This window comes from Rhincodon typus, chromosome 1 (assembly GCF_021869965.1).
Source record: "Rhincodon typus isolate 14 chromosome 1, sRhiTyp1.1, whole genome shotgun sequence".
Classification (NCBI taxonomy): domain Eukaryota; kingdom Metazoa; phylum Chordata; class Chondrichthyes; order Orectolobiformes; family Rhincodontidae; genus Rhincodon; species Rhincodon typus.
In genome coordinates this window covers 76548002-76569251 of record NC_063332.1, presented here as the reverse complement: position 1 = coordinate 76569251, position 21250 = coordinate 76548002, and the positions used below count along the sequence as shown (strand labels likewise).

General features: G+C 40.4%; 1 protein-coding gene across 2 annotated transcripts; it reads left to right on the top strand.

Annotated features, from left to right (window-relative positions):
- Window positions 1–14964: 14964 nt before the first annotated feature.
- gsx2 (GS homeobox 2) lies at window positions 14965–18660 on the top strand. Of its 2 annotated transcripts, XM_048614001.1 has the most exons (3): window positions 14965–15314; window positions 16552–17190; window positions 17699–18660. In XM_048614001.1, the coding sequence occupies exons 2-3, from the start codon at window positions 16818–16820 to the stop codon at window positions 18037–18039; spliced, it is 714 nt and encodes a 237-aa protein (XP_048469958.1). In that variant the 5' UTR covers window positions 14965–15314; window positions 16552–16817; the 3' UTR covers window positions 18040–18660. The 2 variants fall into 2 exon arrangements, with proteins under 2 accessions (XP_048469958.1, XP_020383014.2); XM_020527425.2 differs by lacking the exon at window positions 14965–15314 and having other exon boundaries at window positions 16358–17190.
- The last annotated feature ends 2590 nt before the right edge of the window (window positions 18661–21250 follow it).

The following is a 21250-nucleotide window of genomic DNA, read 5'->3' as shown; positions in this document are numbered from 1 at the left end:
ATAACTGATGATACGGCTGCTAATGCAAGTAAGGGCACTTGCAATATATGAGAGGTTAGATTTGGAGGAACATAGAATTCTTGAAAGATTCTTGGTAAGGCTGAAGGAGGTTTCAAACACAAGGTAACGTGAAGTGTTTTTTGAAAAGAAAGTTGAAAATGTTGTAATTGTGATGTTAGCAGACTGGGAACCAATGCAGGTCATGGTGCTGATTCTGAAAAGGATTTGGTGCACCTTGACAATTGGGCTGGAGAGTTTTGGATGAGCTAAACTTTATGGAAGATGGAAATTGGAATGAACATTCAGGAGAGGATTGGAATTGTCACATCCAGAAATAATAAGTCTTTGAAGAAAGACTTCAGTGGCAGATGGAGTGAAGCATGGGTGAAGATAGCCAATAAAGTAGAGGTGGAAATAGATGATTTTACAAAATAGAGAAGACAGCGGATCAGAAGACCATTGTAGGATCAAATAGGATGCCAATATTGAAAAAACATCTTGTTGAACTTAAGAGTATTATCAAGGAGAGAGTTAGAATTACTTGCTAATTTGTAGAACTGAAGACAAAGCTTTGGTCTTTTAATATTAAATCGGAGGAAGTTTGTTGGCCAAATAGTCAGACAAATCAGAAGCAGTGTTAGGATCAAGTGTCGTGGCAATGGTGAGATTAAGCCATGTGCTGTCAACGTGCCTATAGAATCTGATACTGTGTTTTTATTTTTAACATGTGGTATGCAAAATTGAAATGGGAAGGAGCCAAGGCTGTATCCTTAGGAAACTCCAAGTTAATCATGTGGGGTGGGAAGAGAAGCCCTTTTTTAATGGTTTTATTCATGGGATGAGGGCATCACTGGCTAGGCTTCCAGGGAATCTAGTAAATTAGGGATGGGCAATAATGCTGGCATGACTTCTCTCATCACAAAGTTGCAAGGATTCTTCTGAAATGAGTTTTGATGTTTCAAACTAATTTCTGGTGTAGTTCTGCCCTTGTATTCACCTGCATTTGCGGTAAGCTAGAGACCACATTGTAGATGCTTAGGGGACTATCACAATGTTTGTGTCCTGAATTTCCACAGTACAAGAAATTGGAGCAAGAATGGACCCATCAAATCTGCACTGCAGGTTCAATTTGATCGTGCATGATCTTGAGCTTCATCTCCACTTTCCCACCTGTTCCCCTTGATTTCCTGAGAGGCCAAAAATTTGGTTAACATAGCTGGGGATCCAACCAGGGATTAGACTAGTTTGGAATTGTAAATAAACAATGAGACAGGTTTAATAAATGACATTAATAAAAAGATGCCTAAAAAAAAATTTGAAAAGAAAATTGAAAATGTTGCAATTGTGATGTTAGCGGACTGGAAACCAATGCAGGTCATGGTGCTGATTCTGAAAAGGATTTGGTGCACCTTGACAATTGGGCTGGAGAGTTTTGGATGAGCTAAACTTTATGGAAGATGGAAATTGGAATGATCATTCAGGAGAGGATTGGAGTAGTCACATCCAGGAGTAATAAGTCTTTGAAGAAAGACTTCAGTGGCAGATGGAGCGAAGCCTGGGTCAACATAACACAATAGAAGTTAGCATTCGGTTTCAGCTTCAGAAACTCGAGTCAGAAAAATGTAAATAAAAGGAGTACATAGGAATGAAGGCGGAGCAGAAAAAGTGTGAAAAAGTTGCCCATCAAGTCTCTTTTAAATCTTTCCCCCCTCGCCTTAAACCTATGCCCTCTAGTTTTGGACTCCCTTACCCTGAGGAAAAGATCTTTGTTATTCACCTTATCCATGCCCCTCATGGTTTTGTTAACCTCTATGAGGTCACCCCACAACCTCCTGCACTCCAGGGAAATATGTCCTAGCCTATCCAGCCTCTCCTTATAACTTAAACTTTCCAGTCTTGATAACATCGTTATTGCACCCTTTCCAGTTTAATAACATCCTTCCAAGAGCAGGACAACCAGAATTGTACGCTGTATTCCACATGTGGCCTAAACATTGTCTTGTACAGCTGTAACATGACATCCCAGCTCCTGTACTCAGTGGTCTAAGCAATGAAAGCAAGCATGCCAAATGCCTTCTTCACTACCCTGTCTACTGCTGATGCCACTTTCAAGGAAATATGTACCTGCACCCCTATGTCTCTCTGTTCAACAACACTCCTTAGGGCCATAACATTAACTGCGTAAGTCCTGCCCTGGTTTGTCTTACCAAAATGCACGGCTTCATGAAGAAGAAATCATGCCTGAAATTTATTAGAATTATTTGAGGTAGCAAGCAGGATAGATAAAGGGGAGTAAGTAGATGTCATATTTGGATTTTCAAAAGATATTCGGTGAGGTATTGTACATAATGCTACTTGATATGAGTGCTGAAAGTAATATATTAGCATGGATAGAGGATTGGCTAACTAACAAAAGACAGAGTAGGGAGAAAAGGAGTATTTTCAAGATGGTAACTTGTAACTAGTGGAGTATGACAGGCATCAGTGCTGAGGCCACAGTTATTTACAACTTGTAATTTACAATATTGATGAGGAAAGTAAATGTACCATTGACATGTTGGCAGATGGGAGAAAATAAATGGAAAGACAAGTTGTGAGGATGACATGAGTACGGAGGGATATAGAAAGGTTAAGCAAGTGGGCAAAAACTTGGTAGATTTTACACAAAGTATGGTTCATCTGTGGAATGAACTTCTTGAGGAAGTGGTGGATGTGGGTCCAATCACAACATTTAAAAGACATCTGGATAAGTACATGATTAGGAAAGGTTTGCAGGGATATAGGCCAGGAGGTTAGTTTAGTTTGGGATTATGTTCGGCATGGACTGGTTGGACCGAAGGGTCTGTTTCCGTGCTGTATGACTCTATGACTCTATGAATTTAAGATTACATAGCTATCATTCGATAGGTAAGAGTAGAACCAGGTGAGAGCAGTCTTAGCTGGGTAAAGAGAAGAAGTATTGGAGAACGATGGTGCCTTGTTTATCCAACTTGTATTCCTGACTTAACCTTTTAAACAATAGTATAATTCTGTTGAAGTTGTGTGTCTGCCCTTCAAGCTCAATAAATCTTTATGTAAAATGAAGGCAGTTCTGTATGATGGGCTTCTGTACAAATGAAGTAACACTGCCTCACTTTTGACTTACCCTCTCCTTGAGACAAAAATCATCTTTTTCTTAACCTTTTTGATTACTTTTGGATGCATGCACAAACCTTTTGTGATTTGTTTAAAGGAAACCTATAATCCATTTATTTCTCCAAGAATCCATTTAAGAAAATATTATGATTTCTCTTTCTTGAATTCAATGTGAAATTCTTAATCAGTTCTTTTCTCTAAGACAGGTCCAATCTACAGCACTTCAATCTCCACCAGGTAAGGAGGCAGGTCTCATATAAACCCCAACAGAACAGGAATTAGTTCCCATACAGTCTAACAGGCACCAGTTCGCTGGCCACCCAAGAAGACTAAGACACCATGGCCACATGCACATTATGGTCCAGTGCAATGAATATTGATGTCTGAGGCTGCGATTTTCACCACAGGGCTGACCAGAAATCTTCCCACTCCTATTGTCTGTCATTGGTGTAGGTTGGAAGGATTTACAACGTATTACTCAGCCTTTTTAGCTGCATTATGAACTCTCCTTCCTTGATCATCAAGTCTTTAAGTGGAACTTGAATCCAGAAATCCAGCAGAAATGCTATCCACTGTATCACAAGGCTGCTTATTTCAAAAGGTTCCACATGAATCTCTATCTGCCATGGTTTTTTATACTCATTTGATCTGGTTATGTCTCTGTAACTTCCTCTTCCCATCTGCAGAACCGATGTGGCCTTCTTATGGAGTCAAGAAATTCTTCGCTTAAACGCATAATTAACATTTGGATAGGCCTTTGTGATAAGGTAGTGGAAGCGGAAACTTTACAATCCATAAAAAGTAGTTGCATGCTGTAAAGGAGTAGTCTGTAGGTTATTCTCTAGACTTAACGATGAATAGAATCTCCTTAACCTATCTTGTAATCCAATTTTTAATTGAAGGATGTGCATAATTTATAAAAAAAGTTCTTATTTATATAGTTGTTGACATTGTCAAGTCTTTAGCTGTGACCAAAAAGGGGTTAAATTATCTTGTGCCAAGTATCAGGCCATCCTTTGCTATGTAAGCAAGTTGTGTGGTTCTGTGGCTGAAACGTCTTTAGTTGCTGATGCAAGACAAACCATCCACCTACACCACATAGCTGTAGTCTCCTCTCCACAGTAAACATCTGGAGAAGGTCAATTCTTTAGAATGCTTACAATTACACAGCAAGATGCTCCTTGCAGTGGTGTGAAAGTTGCATGATGCATTTGATCAAGTCACAACATCTGAAGCACCCTCTGTGACTCTAACCTGAACAAACCTCCCACACAAGTACACAACATTTCAAATCATGGACACACCAATTCACCTCACGTCAATCTAAGCAGACGGAACAATGGCAGGAAATATGCAGTAAAAGAGTAAGCCTTTGTCCTTACAAACGATGTTTTCTTCAAACGGCTGGATAGAATCAATATGAAGCAAATGTGTTTTTTAATGTATTGTCCATTTCTAAGATCATTCAGTAGAGAAAATAAATTAAATAAAGGTTGATTTCCATGTCAGGGCAAAAAGCAGATTTGTGTTTTTGTGTTTGTCCCTGTAATCCTCACCAATGCTATTCCACATATAAACTATTGAGTACGCTTTTGTTATTTCAAGGCACAGAGCTACACCCAAATTAATCTAACTACCACTACTACTGCTACCACAACAACAACATACAAACATAAAAATTAGCAGCACCTCGAGCAGGCTCCATCATTTGATAAGATCATAGGTGATCAGATTATCGTTTCAACTTCCCTTAGCTGCCAACCCACTGTATGTTTAGTTTGAGACCCATTGTCTCACATACTCTGGTGATTTTGTTGACCATAGTTTGTAGTTTAGTCTCTATTTGTGTGTATACGTAGGACATGGAAAACAAAGCTTCTCTACCAGTCCACTGCTGCCGCACAACACTGCCCTACGACCATCAAAATCCACAGTCAGCTGCTGGATAACATGGATCATTTCTCATATCTCAAGAGCAGTTTTGAGCAGAGATTGACAATGAAATCTAATATCGACTTTAATGTACCAGTGCAGCCTTGGAACATCTGGGGTAGAAGCTGTTTAAAGTCCAAGGCTTCGAACCCAGCACCAAGCTCATGGTTTACAGTGCAGGTGTGGTCCACATGCTCCTGTATACACCTGAAGCATGGACCATGTACAGTAGATATCTCAAATCACTAGAAAGCTTTCACCAGCACTGCCTTTTCAAAATCCTGTAAATCCACTAGCAGAATGGGCGTACCAAAGTGATCATTCTCTCCCAGACCAGTATCCCCAGTATTGAGGTGCTGGTCACATATGAGCAGCAATGGGCAGGGGGCATTGTCTGCATGCCCAACATAAGACTCCTTAAACAAGTGCTCTACTCCGAGCTTTGCAATAGGTAGCCATCACCAGGGGAGCACAGCAAACAATACAAAGATTTTCTGAAAGCATCCCTAAACAAATGCAACATCTCCACCAACTCCTGCAAATTGTTTGCCTTGGGACCAATAAACTGGGGATGAAGCATACGCAAAGGCACCAACCACTTCGAGCATCGCCGAGTGGAGCACATGGAGGCCAAGCAGAAACAGTGTGAAGAATCAAGAGTGTCCCATCCACTGGCCTCATCAAACACTGCATGCCTTTCCTGTGGCAGAGTCTGCAGCTGCAGGATTGGCCTATTCAACCACTGAGGAAAACACCTCCCTCTGAACTGGAAATATGTTAACATTCACCCTGAGGACTGTCAAAGAAAAGAAGACCTCCAATGTCCTTTGAATCCCTTATTAGAATTATAGAATCCCTACAGTGTGGAAGCAGGTCATTTGGCCCATTAAGTCCACATTGACCCTCCAAACAGCATCCCACCCAAACCCACCTCTAACCTTACGTTTCCCATCCACCTAACCTGCACATCTTTGGACTGTGGGAGGAAACCCACACAGACACAGGGAGAGCTTACAAACTGCACACAGTCAGTCCCCTGTGGAATTGAACTCAGGTCCCTGGCACTGTGAAACAGCAGTGCTAACCGCTGAGCCACTGTGCCGCCCCTTCAACAATGTATTAATCAACAATTTATCCACCTCCATCTTAAAAACATTAAAATGATCTAGTCTTCACTGCTGTGTTCATTCTAACAAGTCAGCATTAACCAACTCCAACCTTCATTGTATCTTCAGCCCTGCTCTTGGACCAACTCACACACCACTTCAGCCATTTAGGACTTTGCTTTGAAGCTTTGGGACACCTACAACTTGTGTGCTTCAGCCAGGTCACTTTGCACAGAGGGATGCACGTGCATCTCATAGATTGACGCAAGATGTATCTTGTGACTGTTAGCTTGGTTTCTAAGTGGTCACTCACTATGCTGTTACTTGGAGATTTCCAGCCTCTGTTGTTTGCATTACTTTTTAGTGTAAAGGAAGAGACAGACAACTTGTCATGATTTGGAGCACCTACAGTCAAAGGGGTGGATGTGTTGCTCCACAGCACCATGTTATGTCAATTTCACAACTACAATATGTGGCCGACCGAAAATTGGTAAACACACAACATGTGCTTCAAGTAAACAACCATGTCTGAAAGTCAAAGGGGACCAGTCTTCAGCAGGATCAGGGTGGATTATAGTCAGTCAGAAGGTACTGCTACAATCAGACCATGGGCTCATCTGATTCCAGTCCAGGTGGTTGGTCATGGCCAGTCAGGTGCTTTGTCCTTCCAGAGTCTGAGGATCCAAATCTTTACAGTCCAGGGATTGGACCACAGTCAATCCTTCAGATAAACTGCAACCACATGGAGATTATAGCTACATCGGTCTGAGGAGTGGGCCAATTATTCCTGTAATATGACAAAGCTAGGGACTAAGTATAATGGAAGTGTGTGGAAATGTATTAGTAGTGATGCAGGAGAAGGAGACATGAAGAGTGTCCCTAGAGAGTGAGTAGGAAGCAGAGAAAGCAAGAAAGGCTTGTAATTTTGGAGGATAAGATAGTTGAGAGCTGTTGAGTGGACATGACATGTATAATATTGAGAGTTGTAGTCCCTAAGCTTTGGTGAAAAGCTTGCGCAATGACAAGAGTTACAGTGAGTGGTGAACTTGTAAGTATGAGTTATCAGAGAGAAGATGGTGTCACTTATCCTCATGGAGCATTGCAGCTCATTAAGCTTCTTCCTGCTCTGCTGAGCATTGCATTTTGCCCAGGACATTGCATTGATCTGGGTCACTATGTTGGTCCAGGCTGGCTGGTTCTGATGGCATGGCCTCCTTTACCAGTCAGCAGGATACAGCACTGGCTTCCTCTCCATCACCCCATCCATAGCACCTCCAGATCCCTGTCATCAAACCAAGGAGCTAACTTGCCTTTCTGGGCAATTTGCTTGAGGATAATGATGCAGGACCACACTGTTAACTGCAGTTCCTGGTTTGCAGTGTCTGAAGTGCAATGGAGCAGTGGTTATATATACACAACAATGTCTACGTTATAAAGTCCCAGCGGGAGTGAGAAATTTTGCCTCTCTTGCCATGCACTTCTATGAAATAGGTGCCATTGAGACAGGTTGCATAGTTAATGAGTCAAAGAGCAGAAAATTGCATGGGAGAAGTCACCATGACCAGGACAGGCTGAAAATCATGAAAATCATGCCATGAAAATCAGTCAGTAACACACTGTGCCAAACAAATGGGAAAATTCAGCCCCATGACTTCAATCTTCCCAATATTTAATTGGAGGAAATTTCTGCTCATCCAGTGTTGGATATTAGATAGTAATCTGGCAATTTAGTCCCAGTGGAGGGGTTGAGACAATATGGTCAGAGAGTGCAAATGTATGTTACTTTGTTCTGTCTGTATCATAAGTACTTGTCAAAAGATATAAAGACACTGGAGATTGAACATACATCTACCTGATTTTAGGTGAAGTATGTCAACAATTATAGGCTTAGCTCTATGAAGAGACACATAACAGTCACATGTTGAAAGTTTTACTATTGGGCAAAAAAAACTTTAGTGCAGTTTTACAATAGCAGGGCAAATAGTATTTTTATAGTATATCTTCCAGTAACCCTTAGATTCTGGAAAAGTCCCAGAGGATTGGAAACTGCCATTTGGCATCTTATTTAAAAAAAAAGGAAAAGAAACCTTACACGGATAAATGAAGGCTAATTAGCTTAACTTCTGTCATTCGGAAAGTGTTAGGGTCTATTATAAAGAATGTAAGAGCAGAGCACTTGGAAATATGTCATATAATGAAACCAAAGTCAGCATGGCCTCATGAAAGAAAATCAAGCCTGGCAAATTTATTTCAATTCTTTCAGGAGGTAACAAGTAGGACTAATAAAGGGTAACCAGTAGATATAATATATTTGGATTTCCAAACGGTGTTCGACAAAGTATGGCACATTAGGCTAACCTACTAAGTTAAGAGCCCATGGTGTTGAAGCTAGTACATCAACATGGATAGAGTCTTGGCTAACTATTAGAAGACAGAGGATTTCAAAGGAGGCAGGGGGTGGTGGGTGGTATGTTTTCACAATAGAAACCTGCATATAGTGGAATGTTACAGGAATGCCACTAGTGCCACCACAATAATTATCAATATGTTTTAATGACTTGGATGAAGAAGTGAATGTACTATTGCCATGTTTACAGATGACACAAAAATAGGTAGCATAGCAAGTGGTGAAGATGACACAAAATATTTGCAAAGTGATATCGACAGGTTAAGTGAATTGGCAGAAACTTGTTAGATCGAATATAATGTGGGGAAATGTGAGGTCATGCACTTTGGCAGGAAGAATAGAGAAGCCATTTATTCTTTAAATGAAGAAATACTGCAGAAAGCTGCTACTCAGAGGGATTTGGGGTTGTCACATACGAATCATGAAAAACAAGCAGGTAATAGGGAGGGCAAGTGAAAAGTTGGTTTTTATTTCAATGGGATTGGAGTACAAAAATAGGGAAGCCTTCTAACGTTATGTAAAATACTAGTTAGATCACACCTAGAATGTAGAATGCTACAAAAAAATTTGGTCCCTAATCTAAGGAAAAATAAACTGGCATTGGAGACAGTCCAGAGAAGTTCACTAAGTTGATCCCAAGCATTTGTGTGAGGAGAGGTTGAGCAGGTAGGGCCTGTACTCATTAGAGTTAGAAGAATGAGCGGTGAACATATTGGAACATGTAAGATTCTTAGGGGGCTTGATAATATAGATGCTGAGGGGTTATTTCCTCTTGTGGGATTTTAGGACCAGAGGGCATAAGTTGAGAGTAAGGGAGTGACCCATTTATAACAGATGAGGAGGATTCTTTCTCTGAGAGGGTGGTGAATCTGTGGGGTGATTTAACACAATCGTCTTAAGAAGTTAAATCTTGTCAAATGATTAATTTATATTGGTTATTTGAGAAATTTATCAATCAACAATTTCCTGAATGTCCTTTAGGGAAGAAAATGTGCCATTACCTCATGTGGCCTATATGTCCCTCCCATGTGTCTAACACCTAAACAACCTGTGAAGTGAAAACTGAAAGAACTGCGGATGCTGTAAATCAGGAACAAAAACAAAGTTGCTGGAAAAGCTGAACAGGTCTGGCAGTCTGTGAAGATAAAACAGAGTTAACGTTTCGGGTCCGGTGAGGACCCAGTACTGAGGAAGGGTCACCGGACCCGAAACGTTAACTCTGTTTTTTCCTTCACAGATGCTGCCAGACCTGCTGAGCTTTTCCAGCAACTTGTTTTTGAACCTGTGAAGTGACCTAAAAAGCCATTCATTTGTATTGAAAAAAAAACTATCAATGGAATTATGCAACATGCAGGGTGCTTATCAGTGACAAACCCTGAGAGCAAATAATAAAAACTGACTTGACTTTTCATTTCCACAAACTATTTCTGTTACAAGAGATTCAACTATAGTCAACAATGCCCTAGGCAGGAATATGAAAAGCCACACCATTTGTTGTAGCCATTTGACTGGTTACAATTTGCCTAAAATCATTTGTCTGTCTTTACTGCACTTCCTATTATAGCTTGTCAGCAAATTTATAGTGAAATAACATTAGAGTGATACAGGCAAACAACACCGAAAGATATTTTTTCCGGCTCTGTGCCACCTTCAAATTGCATGCCCAGGTTGTTTTTCTCTGTAAAATCACACTATTCTGTTAATATTTCACAACTATTCAAAACTTTAGGACTTTCCAGCAGATGTCTTTGAAGTCTTTTTAAAACAACACTTATAAAGTTTGCTTCACACTGGCGTCCCACTGTGCTTCTATGCCGATTCTAAAGCTGAAGGTATATTACAATGTAGGTGTAAAATCAACTGCTTTGCCGGGATACTGTAACTTTAATATGTATACACCTTTGGTTTTGCATCACCGGAAAGCAAATGACATAACCCAAAGCAAGCAGTGACACTACCCTGCTTCAAAATTTGAAATACTCGAATAAAGCAAATGGAAATTCTCTACACTGTAATCTAGATGAGTCATCTGTCTTGTATCGCTTCAAAATGGTCTGAGCTCCTCTCCCTTAACTTTCTGCATCAGCAAAGCACAGACACCACCAGGTGCACGGGAAGGGTGTGATCTCATCCCTCATTGTCTTTTTTCGTGGAACCGATTTTAAAAGCAGACTTCACGGTCACTTTACCATCGATTGCACTACAGCTGTGAATCTATCATCAGTCTGCAGCTGATTTACTCGTGGAAGTGAGGAAGGGTGAATTCGGAGTAACATTTCCCACCTCCCAATGTCAAATATAAAGGCGGCCATGAATAAGAGGGCGTCTATGAAATCGGTCAGCTGCTTTTTATCTACTGCAAAGATAATGAAGAACACGTCACGTTTGGAACTTGCTCATGAATATAGCGAATAGGTTGCAGAAACCACATCAAACTGTAAGATTCCATTCAATTCTGGTCCAAATCTAATATGACTTTACACTGTTATTGGATATCTATGTCTCCGCTCTATCGAGCATGGTTGCACAAAATTTTGGACTTTAATCTTTGAACTCATTCAGATATAGTACATGAGGATCGACTTTGGAAGCAAACTATGCTAGGAGGAATGTCGGCGAGTGAATTACACTCGCTGGGAATCAAATAGAGTGCAACGTTTTGCATGCAGTACATTTGACATTTTGATGATATTGCTGTGGATATGCTCTTATAAATTGTTAACTGGCGTTGGAGTTAATGTTTTCTTTTTGCTGGTCTCGGCAATGCCAAATAAAGCCACAATGAACCTATGGATATATTCCGGCAATTGAAATGAAAGGCAACCAAATTTAAGACTACGATTGATGCCTACAAAATAGAGAGATTATGATTTCACTTTTCCAGCAACTTCTATTGTTATGATTTCACACTAGTTATTTGCATTCTTTTTAAAAACAATTAAGTATGCTTTATAAACACATTCCATGGGGAGGGGGGAAGGGAAAGAGATCTCACTTCTTTCCAAAAATGAGCTGTCTGAAATTAACACGTTTACAACCGTTCCCTGTGTCACGCGCTCTCCACTTCGTTTGTTTCGTGATTCTTTTGAAAAGTTTCAATAGACGATCCGCCCAACGTTGACACTTCAGGACAGATCCCATAACGCCTGACTTCATATTTTCGATCTTAATTATACTTCAAACAAGCCTTAACGCCCATGTTCTGCCCGTACTGGTATGTTTATGTGCAAATCTGAAACTTTATTACCCAAACACCATTTTTTTCATGCAAATGACCAGGGATGAGCATAATAAATAAAACAAAAATAATAATATGGGAGCTGCTTTTTTCTGAATGGATAAATGAAGAATAATTGCTTGTGAAAAGTCACCCCAGTGGCATTTTGTTGTCTCTTCCATCATTGTCCTTTTCCACTATTATTGAAGATTTTTTTGAAGTTTAAAGGACAGCAGACAGAGCGGTTCTTTTCACTTTTTGTCATTCAAGGACTGTTGCCTGGTAACAAATACTCGACAAATCACAAGTGTGATTTGCTCTAATCGGGAATATTCCAGTGTATCATCGAGAATTTTTTAAAATAGTCCGATGCAACTTAATGAAGTCCATTCCTCTATTCAGCTTGAGCAATGTTTAGTGAACAAGGCAAATTAGTAATTGGAGATAGTTTCATTAAATTACACGTGTTAGTGCATTCAATCATTCCAAGCAGAAATTTCGTCGATTGTTGTAAGTTTTGAGAATAGCGTTGCATTTTTCTTCTTGTCATGTTCATATAAAACAAAACTTTATTTCAAGTTCTTTTATAAACTGTAACTCTGAATGGCTGTTGTAAAGTTAACAGACTAGTCTTGGTATCATGTACAATGGCTTTAACCGAGTGTTCCATACTCGACTTATACCGTGGTAATAGATCACAATCGCAATTTGTAGAATGGGGAGATACCGAACAATCATGTCTCCCACAAGCATTTTGCTATTTTTCAATTTTTTAGCAAATGTTTCCATGATCCTGTAGGGAATAAAAAAAAAATTGTGACAATTACGTGCAAACCTAAAGGAGTGAAAGGGAAGACTCGCCACCATCCTGGTTCTCCATATGACAGCGTCACCAGTGAATCAGGAGTTGGAATTACAAGCATGGCAAACATCAGTGATCTTTTGGAGGAAAATTAATTTGTATTAAGATTTTACTTGAATGTAATACATTTGATTCAGAATAGGAGTCACACGCAGCATTTTGCAGTAACAGATGGATGTGTTCTAAATCTCTCCTTCAAAAGATTTTCCAAAAAGGTGCGAGTTGTTTTCCTGGTGTAGGACCGATTATTTAGAATTTTTGGAAAATAGGGGAAAGAGATCTCCAAAAATAGCCAGCAGACCAGGCCAGTGTGACACACTATTGTTGTCTGTTGCTCTTTAGAAACTGGAATCACAAAAGAGCAATTTTGTTGCATTCGCACTTTTTTAACATCGACTTAAGCAACACAGACAAGGCACTTTGTCACCCGAGTAGAATAAACGGATTCCAATGATTTCCCTTCAATGGACTGATTTTATACTTGAATTATGAAAGTAATGTTCAGGTAACAGTCGGTGCTCTGTACCCAGCCGCTTAATACCTCTTAAATCCTTACACGTGTCTCGGCTAGTCGAAGCAATTTGACCTCATTATAGGCTCATAACCACTCTCATTCCCAGGATTACTACATGAACAATGAAATTTTATTGGTCATAATTATCGAAAATCATATTGTAACGAGGGCCATGCGATGTGGGCGCGCGCCTTGCATCATTCCGCCTGGCTTAGACATTCTTTCATTTTGTTTCATTGGAGTCATTGGCTTCTTTTTTTCTGGCTCCCTGCTTCTGTAATATCGTTCACTCGCTTTATTAGTACAATTACAAAGCTGCCTGGTGATGTGATTGAGGCTGCTTGACCTCCATTCAGCTAACTAGCTGAAGAACTTTCCAGCTTTAAGTTTTATTGCAGAGGCGCCTGGCTCTTTTGAGTAACTATTTCATCTGCTTTTCCCACCACACCCCCATAGAAATCTATAGAATCCCTACAGTGTGGAAACACACGCAAACACGGGGAGAATGTGCAAACTCCACACAGACAGTTAACCCACGTGTGGAATCAAACCCGGGTCCCTGGCGCTGTGAGGCAGCAGTGCTAGCCACTGGGCCGCCCTTCAAGGACGTCAGGTAATCTGAGATGGAAATAAATATGAACACATTATTTTTATCGCATTTCAGCTGGGAATATGGTTGAGCGTTCGACTACTCGAAGTGGAATTATAGTGGAACACAGTAGTATCTGTTTAAGGAGGTATGGCTAGGCCGAGCTAGTTCTGATTCTAGGTATATCAAAACTCAGATCTATTATTTAGATCTGTATGAGGTATCTTACGATCTTGCCTTGGTGTTGAGGGCAGTGAATGAAATTGACCCGGGAACAAACCTGCCCTGCTCTTCACTTCATTCGCGGAAACGCTGAACAATACTTTAGGGCTTTCAAACTGGCGAGAAGGCACATGGACCTTGTCTCAGGAAGGTGGGATGTTTGAAAGATACATTGACTAAGTCGTATCTTAGTGACAGGATTGAAATGGTAGCAAGCGGTAGTTACGTTAAACCATTGCCATGAATATGTAACGCACGCAAGGCATAAGGACAACATCTTAAAACTAGTTTGAGAATTGAGAAACAGTGTTTAAAACAGCATTACGTGAAGTTGCGTGGTTGCACTTAAAGACTTGAGATACACAAGAGTGTGAACCTGTTTAAAATGAATAAATTACAATGCGCTCATCACTGAAGAGTGAACTCCAGCATGACATTAGCGCATCGATTCAAGTGTTATCGAGCAAGAACCTGATTTCGACCATGACGACTTTCAGATTGTATACCTACATTTCAGCCAATTGCAGAATTTCAGACTGGAGGTCCTTTCATAAAAGCCGTGTAAAGCCCTAAATTGACCCGCGAGGTCCCTGGCACAGACCAAAATTGTTAATTATTGTCACAAGATCTAGGATTAACGCATTGCTAGGATATTTAACTGCTTGTTAACATACACTAATCTGGTGCCTGATAAACACTTACTAATTGAATGATAATCGCAAACAAATAACGCAATCACCATTTACTCTGCTAATTCATAAAAAATGAATTGTCGACCATAAATGATCTTCGTATATGGTGCGTGTTGTTCTTGTTGAAACAAATCACAACTATTTAAAGTATCGCGGTTGTTAGCTTTAATGTTAACTTGATTATTTGAAAAGATGTGTAATATTAAATGTTAAAGTCACTGGATAGGATTACAAGTGACAATTTATATTGAGTGTTTGCTGTCAATCGAAAAGGCTGAAGTTGTACAGCATGCCGCAGTGTCTGGTCCTCAATGTTCAGACTGCGAGGCTAAAAGGGTTCCTTTCAAAAAGACTCTTCAAAACTCGACAGTTTTGCTATAGCGAGATGAAACAGTTCCACTCAAATCGTATTAGAGTTTCTCGTTTCTGGGCAACACCAGTTGTTGGTAGAGTGGCTCAGCATGCTTTCCAGAGAGACAGATAAACCCGTCTAGTTTTTCCCAATGCCTTGCTGTTTAACCGTCAGCTAAACAAGCGGCGCGCTTTTTCAAAATAGTCATTTGATCAGGCACCAGTGAATTCTTCTACACTTCAAAAAATTTACAAAGGACCTTAAAGTGGAATTTCAGTCGTCACGGGTAAGTTCCCATAAGACGCTTGTGTTGTTTTATTGACTGCGCTGTAAACTTACTGCTGAATACGATGCTTACATAGACTATAGTCTACATCAGACTTTCTCAGATCAGTTCTTACCATTGATAATTTCTTTGGCAATAGCGGGCTCATTACTTGTATTAACCTGAGAAGATCATTACATCAATCGTTCGCTCACGTAAAATCGACGTCTTTCTCTTTATTCATTTTATTCAAAGCTGCTCGAAGTTGTAAACACGGGACAAACACGCTAAAGTCACCTGCAGCTCCCGGACTACATATACAGCAGACGGGCAATAATCTTTCAGTGGCGCAGAACTCAACATCAAGTCAGCGGAACAAAAGCAGAAGTTGCTGGAAAAGCTCAGAAGGTCTGGCAGTATCTGTAGAGAAAAACAATCCCAGAGCCAACATTTCGGGTCCGGTGACCCTTCCTCAGAACCCTTTCTCCACATACGCTGCCAGACCTATTGAGCTTTTTACAGCAAATTCTGCTTTTGTTCCTGATTTACAGCATCTGCAGTTCTTTCGGGTTTTATCAAGTCAGTGGACTCAAGTCTTCAGTGATTGTCACGAGATTTCAAATTACTTTCAACTGACTCATTGTGGAAGGATAGCGTTCATTCCAGTCACACTCCCTAAATGGTTGTGAACTGCGCTAATAGGACAGAAAAAAAAAACGATGCCTTGCTGGATGCCAATAACTCTTCATGAATTTCACATCCTCTGTTTTTCAAATACTCCATTCTTCATACCGACCGCGAGGAACCATCTTTATGGTCAGCTATTTTGATTTTCTTTTGTGAACGTTTTGCTTTATTTTCGGTGGAGATTTTCCGAGCATTTAACGGGGGGAAGGAGGAGAATCATGTTGCAACAAAACTTCACTAAAGAAATGAAGGTAATCGATTTGCGAAAATAGCATTACAATTACAGGAAAAGCAAGAGATATAAAGGACTTCCTAGGATACAAGAGAATTACTTCAATGTTGGTCTGTAGTCATCTGCACATCTCAAAAAAAAACAGCCAAAGAGTCAGAAAGTGTTCGCTGGAATAATCCATTCCCTTTTCCAATCAGTCAATTGAAAGTGATTTGAAATCTCATGACAATGGTGCTGTTATCCGCAGCTGGTTAACTCGCGCTGTGGAGCTTTGCTTTACATACTGAGCAAAATTACAAAACACTCACTTAAAAAGTTTTTTGTTTCTTGTTTTGTCAGACTTTGATAGTGTGTCTCAAGGGGTTGCCTGACAAATGGGGAAATGTTGATCTCCGGCTCTTTATAATCACGTGTTAATAGTTCACTTGCAACAGAAAAAAAAGCCCTGAAGCAGGACGCACACGTGGGTGACGTTCAGACCAACCATCGCCAGAGACCCTTTTGTTTAGCCTCCAACATAAGTACCTTCTGACTCTCTCCCTGCCGCAGTATACACTGAACCCAGCAACCAAGAAATCCAGGCAGAGCCAAGAAGAATACACGAAATGTCTCGATCGTTTTACGTTGATTCCCTGATCATCAAAGATTCTTCAGTGAGGCCTGCTCCTGTCTTGAACGATCACGGCCAAGACTTTTTGATTCCCATTAGCGTCCACTCTCCAACTATGATGTCGGTTTCTGGTCCCGTCTGTCCGTCCAGAAAGACGGGCACTTTCTGTGTCTGCCCTCTCTGTGTCACGTCCCACATCCACTCGTCCCGGAGTGGAATCCCGCTGCTGAAAAGCCAGTTCCCAAATGGAGACCCCCAGTACTGTCAACGAATCAACCAGCAGTCAAACCCTGGTCTCGGGCATCCACCTGTTTGCACACCCACTTACAGCGTAACAGATCCTAGGAGATACCACTGTCTAACTGTGGGTACGTACAACTATTTCAAACAGTGAACGGATCAGACACCTGAGGACAGTTGTTGTTTGTGCGAGTTTAGCCTGATTGATATGTTGAGAGAGGAATGTGCCAGGAACACACTGATATTTTATTGCAAGTTTAATGATTAGCACAGAATAACCGCACTTAATATTTGATGTTGATTTGAAGAGTTTTTCTGAACTGACCATGGATAGCAATTATCATGTTTAAAGAGACAAACGGTTAATGAGTGATCCCGCGCCCCAGGATTTATATAATGAAACTATCTATCCGAACGAAATAAGCAAGTTGAGAATTTAGTTGACAAAAAACAGCAGTAATTCCAGATGCAGCATTTCTTTGCAGAGGCCCAGTTTCTTTAATATCTCTGAATAATATCTATGTTCGAGGTTTGGATATAAGCGATATGTTATATCCTGCTATTGGCACCATAGAGGATTTTTCCCCCCTTGTAATCCGCCTTTCCATAGTTGTTAATGTTGCATTTTGTTCACAGGTACTGAAACCAACAGTCACCTCCAGAACGGCAAACGGATGAGAACAGCTTTCACTAGTACGCAACTCTTAGAGCTGGAGAGAGAGTTCGCCTCCAACATGTACCTGTCGAGGCTTCGCAGGATTGAAATTGCAACCTATCTGAATTTATCTGAGAAGCAGGTTAAGATCTGGTTCCAGAATCGGCGCGTTAAACACAAAAAGGAAGGCAAGGGGACCCCACGAAACGCGCACAACGCCTGCAAGTGTAGCAGCCAAGGACACTGTCTGCGCTCAGAGGATGAGGAATCCCTCTCGCCTATATCATCGGGCAAAGAAGACAAAGATATGTCACCTGCATAGTGGTCAGACTTGCAATGTTTAAAAGTTTACAGACTTGTTCATTTCTGTATTCCTTCAACGCACTTACTGTACTTCACTACTTGCTTAAGATTTTCTAAAAAGGTCCCTTGGTGCAGCGTTGTTGCTGCAATTGATTGTGTGCCTGCTGACCGTCCTGGTGTGATTGGATTCATTGTAGAATTAAACCGAGATGGAGCACGCAGCAATTTCATTTCCATCCCGGGTCTCAATATATTCACACAATATGGTTAAAAATAGACAAACATCAACCTCCCTTTGAGCCCAACATAATTTTGTTTGAATCCTTCAGGAGCTATTTTGCTCTGAAAGCAGTTGAATAGCAATATTCGCGCAATTTCTTTTATAAAAATAAAGTTATCGAGCGTTCTGTATAAATAATGTATTTTCAAACTCTGACTTCTGTAAAACACAAAAAAGATGCCTATCTAAATGCACCAGCCCATTAAAAACAATTGTAGGTCGAATAGAAGAAACTGTAAATAGCTAGCTGGTTGGTACATTGCTGTAAAATGTCACGGTTAAAGTTCACTTATTGTGAATAGTTTTATATGACACTTATATTTATATTTATTTAAAATAAAATGTTGATGTTTGAAGAAACTGTTTATTTTGTTAATCTTTATCTCTGTAAATTAAGCCTAACAAGAAAAAGTAAAGCATCCCAGAAGTACTGAGACAATTTTCACGATTTATCTCTTCCTTCGTTCATTTCTATTGAATTTTGCTCATTACGGGATTAATGGTTTCCAGCAATTCAGTTTCATAGAACGTCCTATTTAACGCAGCCGTGGGCCTGGAAAACTTACCACTTAATAAAACTCGTGTAAACAAAAGCAAATCAAGAAAAGGACTTGGTTAATAAGCTATTTGTTCATATGATAAATGACGACGGGCTTTCTCAGAGAAAATGTGGGTATGTGAATGTGTGTCGGGGTCACATGAACCCACCAACTGGAAAATATCGATGACCTTGTTTATAAAAGTTAAGGTATAACATTCAAAGGGTTCTAACAAACTTATTGTTTCTTTGCATTTCATGATTTGAGCGACGGTGTTAGCGAGGGAGAGACAACGAATGGTGGTCCTTTACTGGATAACGCCATTATTGGGTAGATAATAGACAGAAATCATCTCAGAAACAACTCAAGTGCAAAACCGCAGACGCTTATCAGATGGCATATGCTGTACGTAACCTCAAACATGGTGAATGCAACGTAGACAGCGATATTATTTTCTTTTACAGTCGCGTAGAGAAAATAGATTTGTTCCTTTGACCCATCCCGCGGCCCTCAAAACCATCATTGATTGCAGGCCGGGGCTAGTGATTGATGGAATGCCTCCAGCTCGTCTGAATGTCGAGAAGCTCGTTGACCTCGACCATCACTTGTAACTTCACACCTGTGACAACAAACATTTCGGACCATTTTGTTCCTTCTGGGCGTTTTAACTAGGTGGCACACACATCGTCACTTCCTATTCGTAGATAGAATTAGAGGAAGATTCTCGATGAACATGAGCTAAGATATAGGGGGAGAGTTCGAATGATCCAGGGAATGTCTGTTTGTTTTCACAAGTGGGATGACATCAATTACAAGTTAGTTACAAATCCTAATGCATCTATTTTGTTCGATGTTCTAAAAAAACCCATAACTTTATATGAGATAACTTGAGTGTATATCATTCATTCAAAAGGAAGCCAATGATTTGTGGAAACATGGACTAAGTTGGAAATAAGACTTTCAAGAAACAAGCTACAGTAGAATTACAATAAATTACGTTTTTCCATCCACTCCCAACACCCCCCTCCTCCCAACTTGTTTCCAGTGGAAAGCAATATTTACAAAGTTCAGAATCATGCTTAATCTTCATTTTGTGTCAATATCAAAAAGATCACTTGAGCACGCCGGAACAGGAAGCTATCGCTTTATAACGAATCAAACTTACACAAGTTCCACTGCTCCTACATATCTGGCTGCACAGACAATCACTGTTGATAGGCCAGTGCGCATCGAAAAGGTTTCTCTAATATGCACTTGGACTTGTTGTGGCTTTTTTTTAGGGCTAGCCACGGCTGTGGGTTGAATGTCGATTGTAAATTTCAGCTGAGAATAGGCTATCAGTGCCTTGAATTTTGCCAGCGCCCAAACAACAGGCAGTCCTTCGGGCACTCGATGGAATTGTCAGGGCAATAAGAGAAGATAAATTGGAATTTTATTCAGTGGGGCAGTAGAGGGAAAATAGCCACAGATTAATGAACTATTGACAATTTCCATCTGTTGAAAGGCCGAAGTTGGCAATGCCCGGGCCTGAGCGCGGGGAGCCCGGCTGGGCTCACTGTGGCGAAGGGCGCATTGTGTGTCTTTTCTATGGAAGCGACAATGATGGATAGGAAAGCATTGAGGAACCCAGAGGAGTGATTCAGCAACTCGTAAACCAGTGTCACTGTTAGACATGGCCCGAGGTGCTTTTATGATGCCTTATTAGCCCGATCCATACAATATCGGTCAAAGATATATGACTTTCACGTCCTTTTAATTGACTTTAAAAGCAAATACAGTTGGGTGCACAATTAGCATCTGTCTTTTCGGTGAAATGGGTGATTCTCATTGGCAAAAAAAACCTAAAAGCAATCATTTTGAACCATTCAATCAATAAATGTACAAAATGTTTGCTTACAATGGAAACAATGAGAGTTACTGTTATGTTGGAAATAATAGGCACCTAAAATTGGCACTTTTCATAGTCTCCATAGATTCTTTCCAACTCGTACGTCCTCCCCCACCCCCCACCCCCGACCCCCCCCCAAATAAGCACGTTATTTCTAGCAGAACTAGTTCAGAAAACAACGGCAGTGTTACATTTCTGGTCAGGTTTTAGATGAATTGGTGAAAAGTCCATTTGGATTATATTTCACTGAAAGCGATGCATTGACCGCGCTCTTTTGAATCTCACACTTTTGCAATGTAACCTAGCAGCCTAATTCTTTTTAAGTTGACATGCTAGTTGTTGTCCATTGGAATATTGAAGTCATCGAGATCACAGCTTTGACCTCCGATCGAGATTGAATTTATATTTTTACATAGTTTAAGGCTAAACCCACTCGACATTATACATTCATCACACGTTTGGTGCAATAGAATATCGGAGAGATTGGTAACTTTCTCCAAACGATGCCGTTCATTTTCAGTTT

Bases quoted from the DNA above. Each gene is read 5' to 3' on its own strand.
- gsx2 (XM_048614001.1), top strand. From the start codon at position 16,818: ATGTCTCGATCGTTTTACGTTGATTCCCTGATCATCAAAGATTCTTCA. The intron at 17,191-17,698 runs GTACGTACAACT...TTTTGTTCACAG, and splicing joins ATACCACTGTCTAACTGTGG to GTACTGAAACCAACAGTCAC.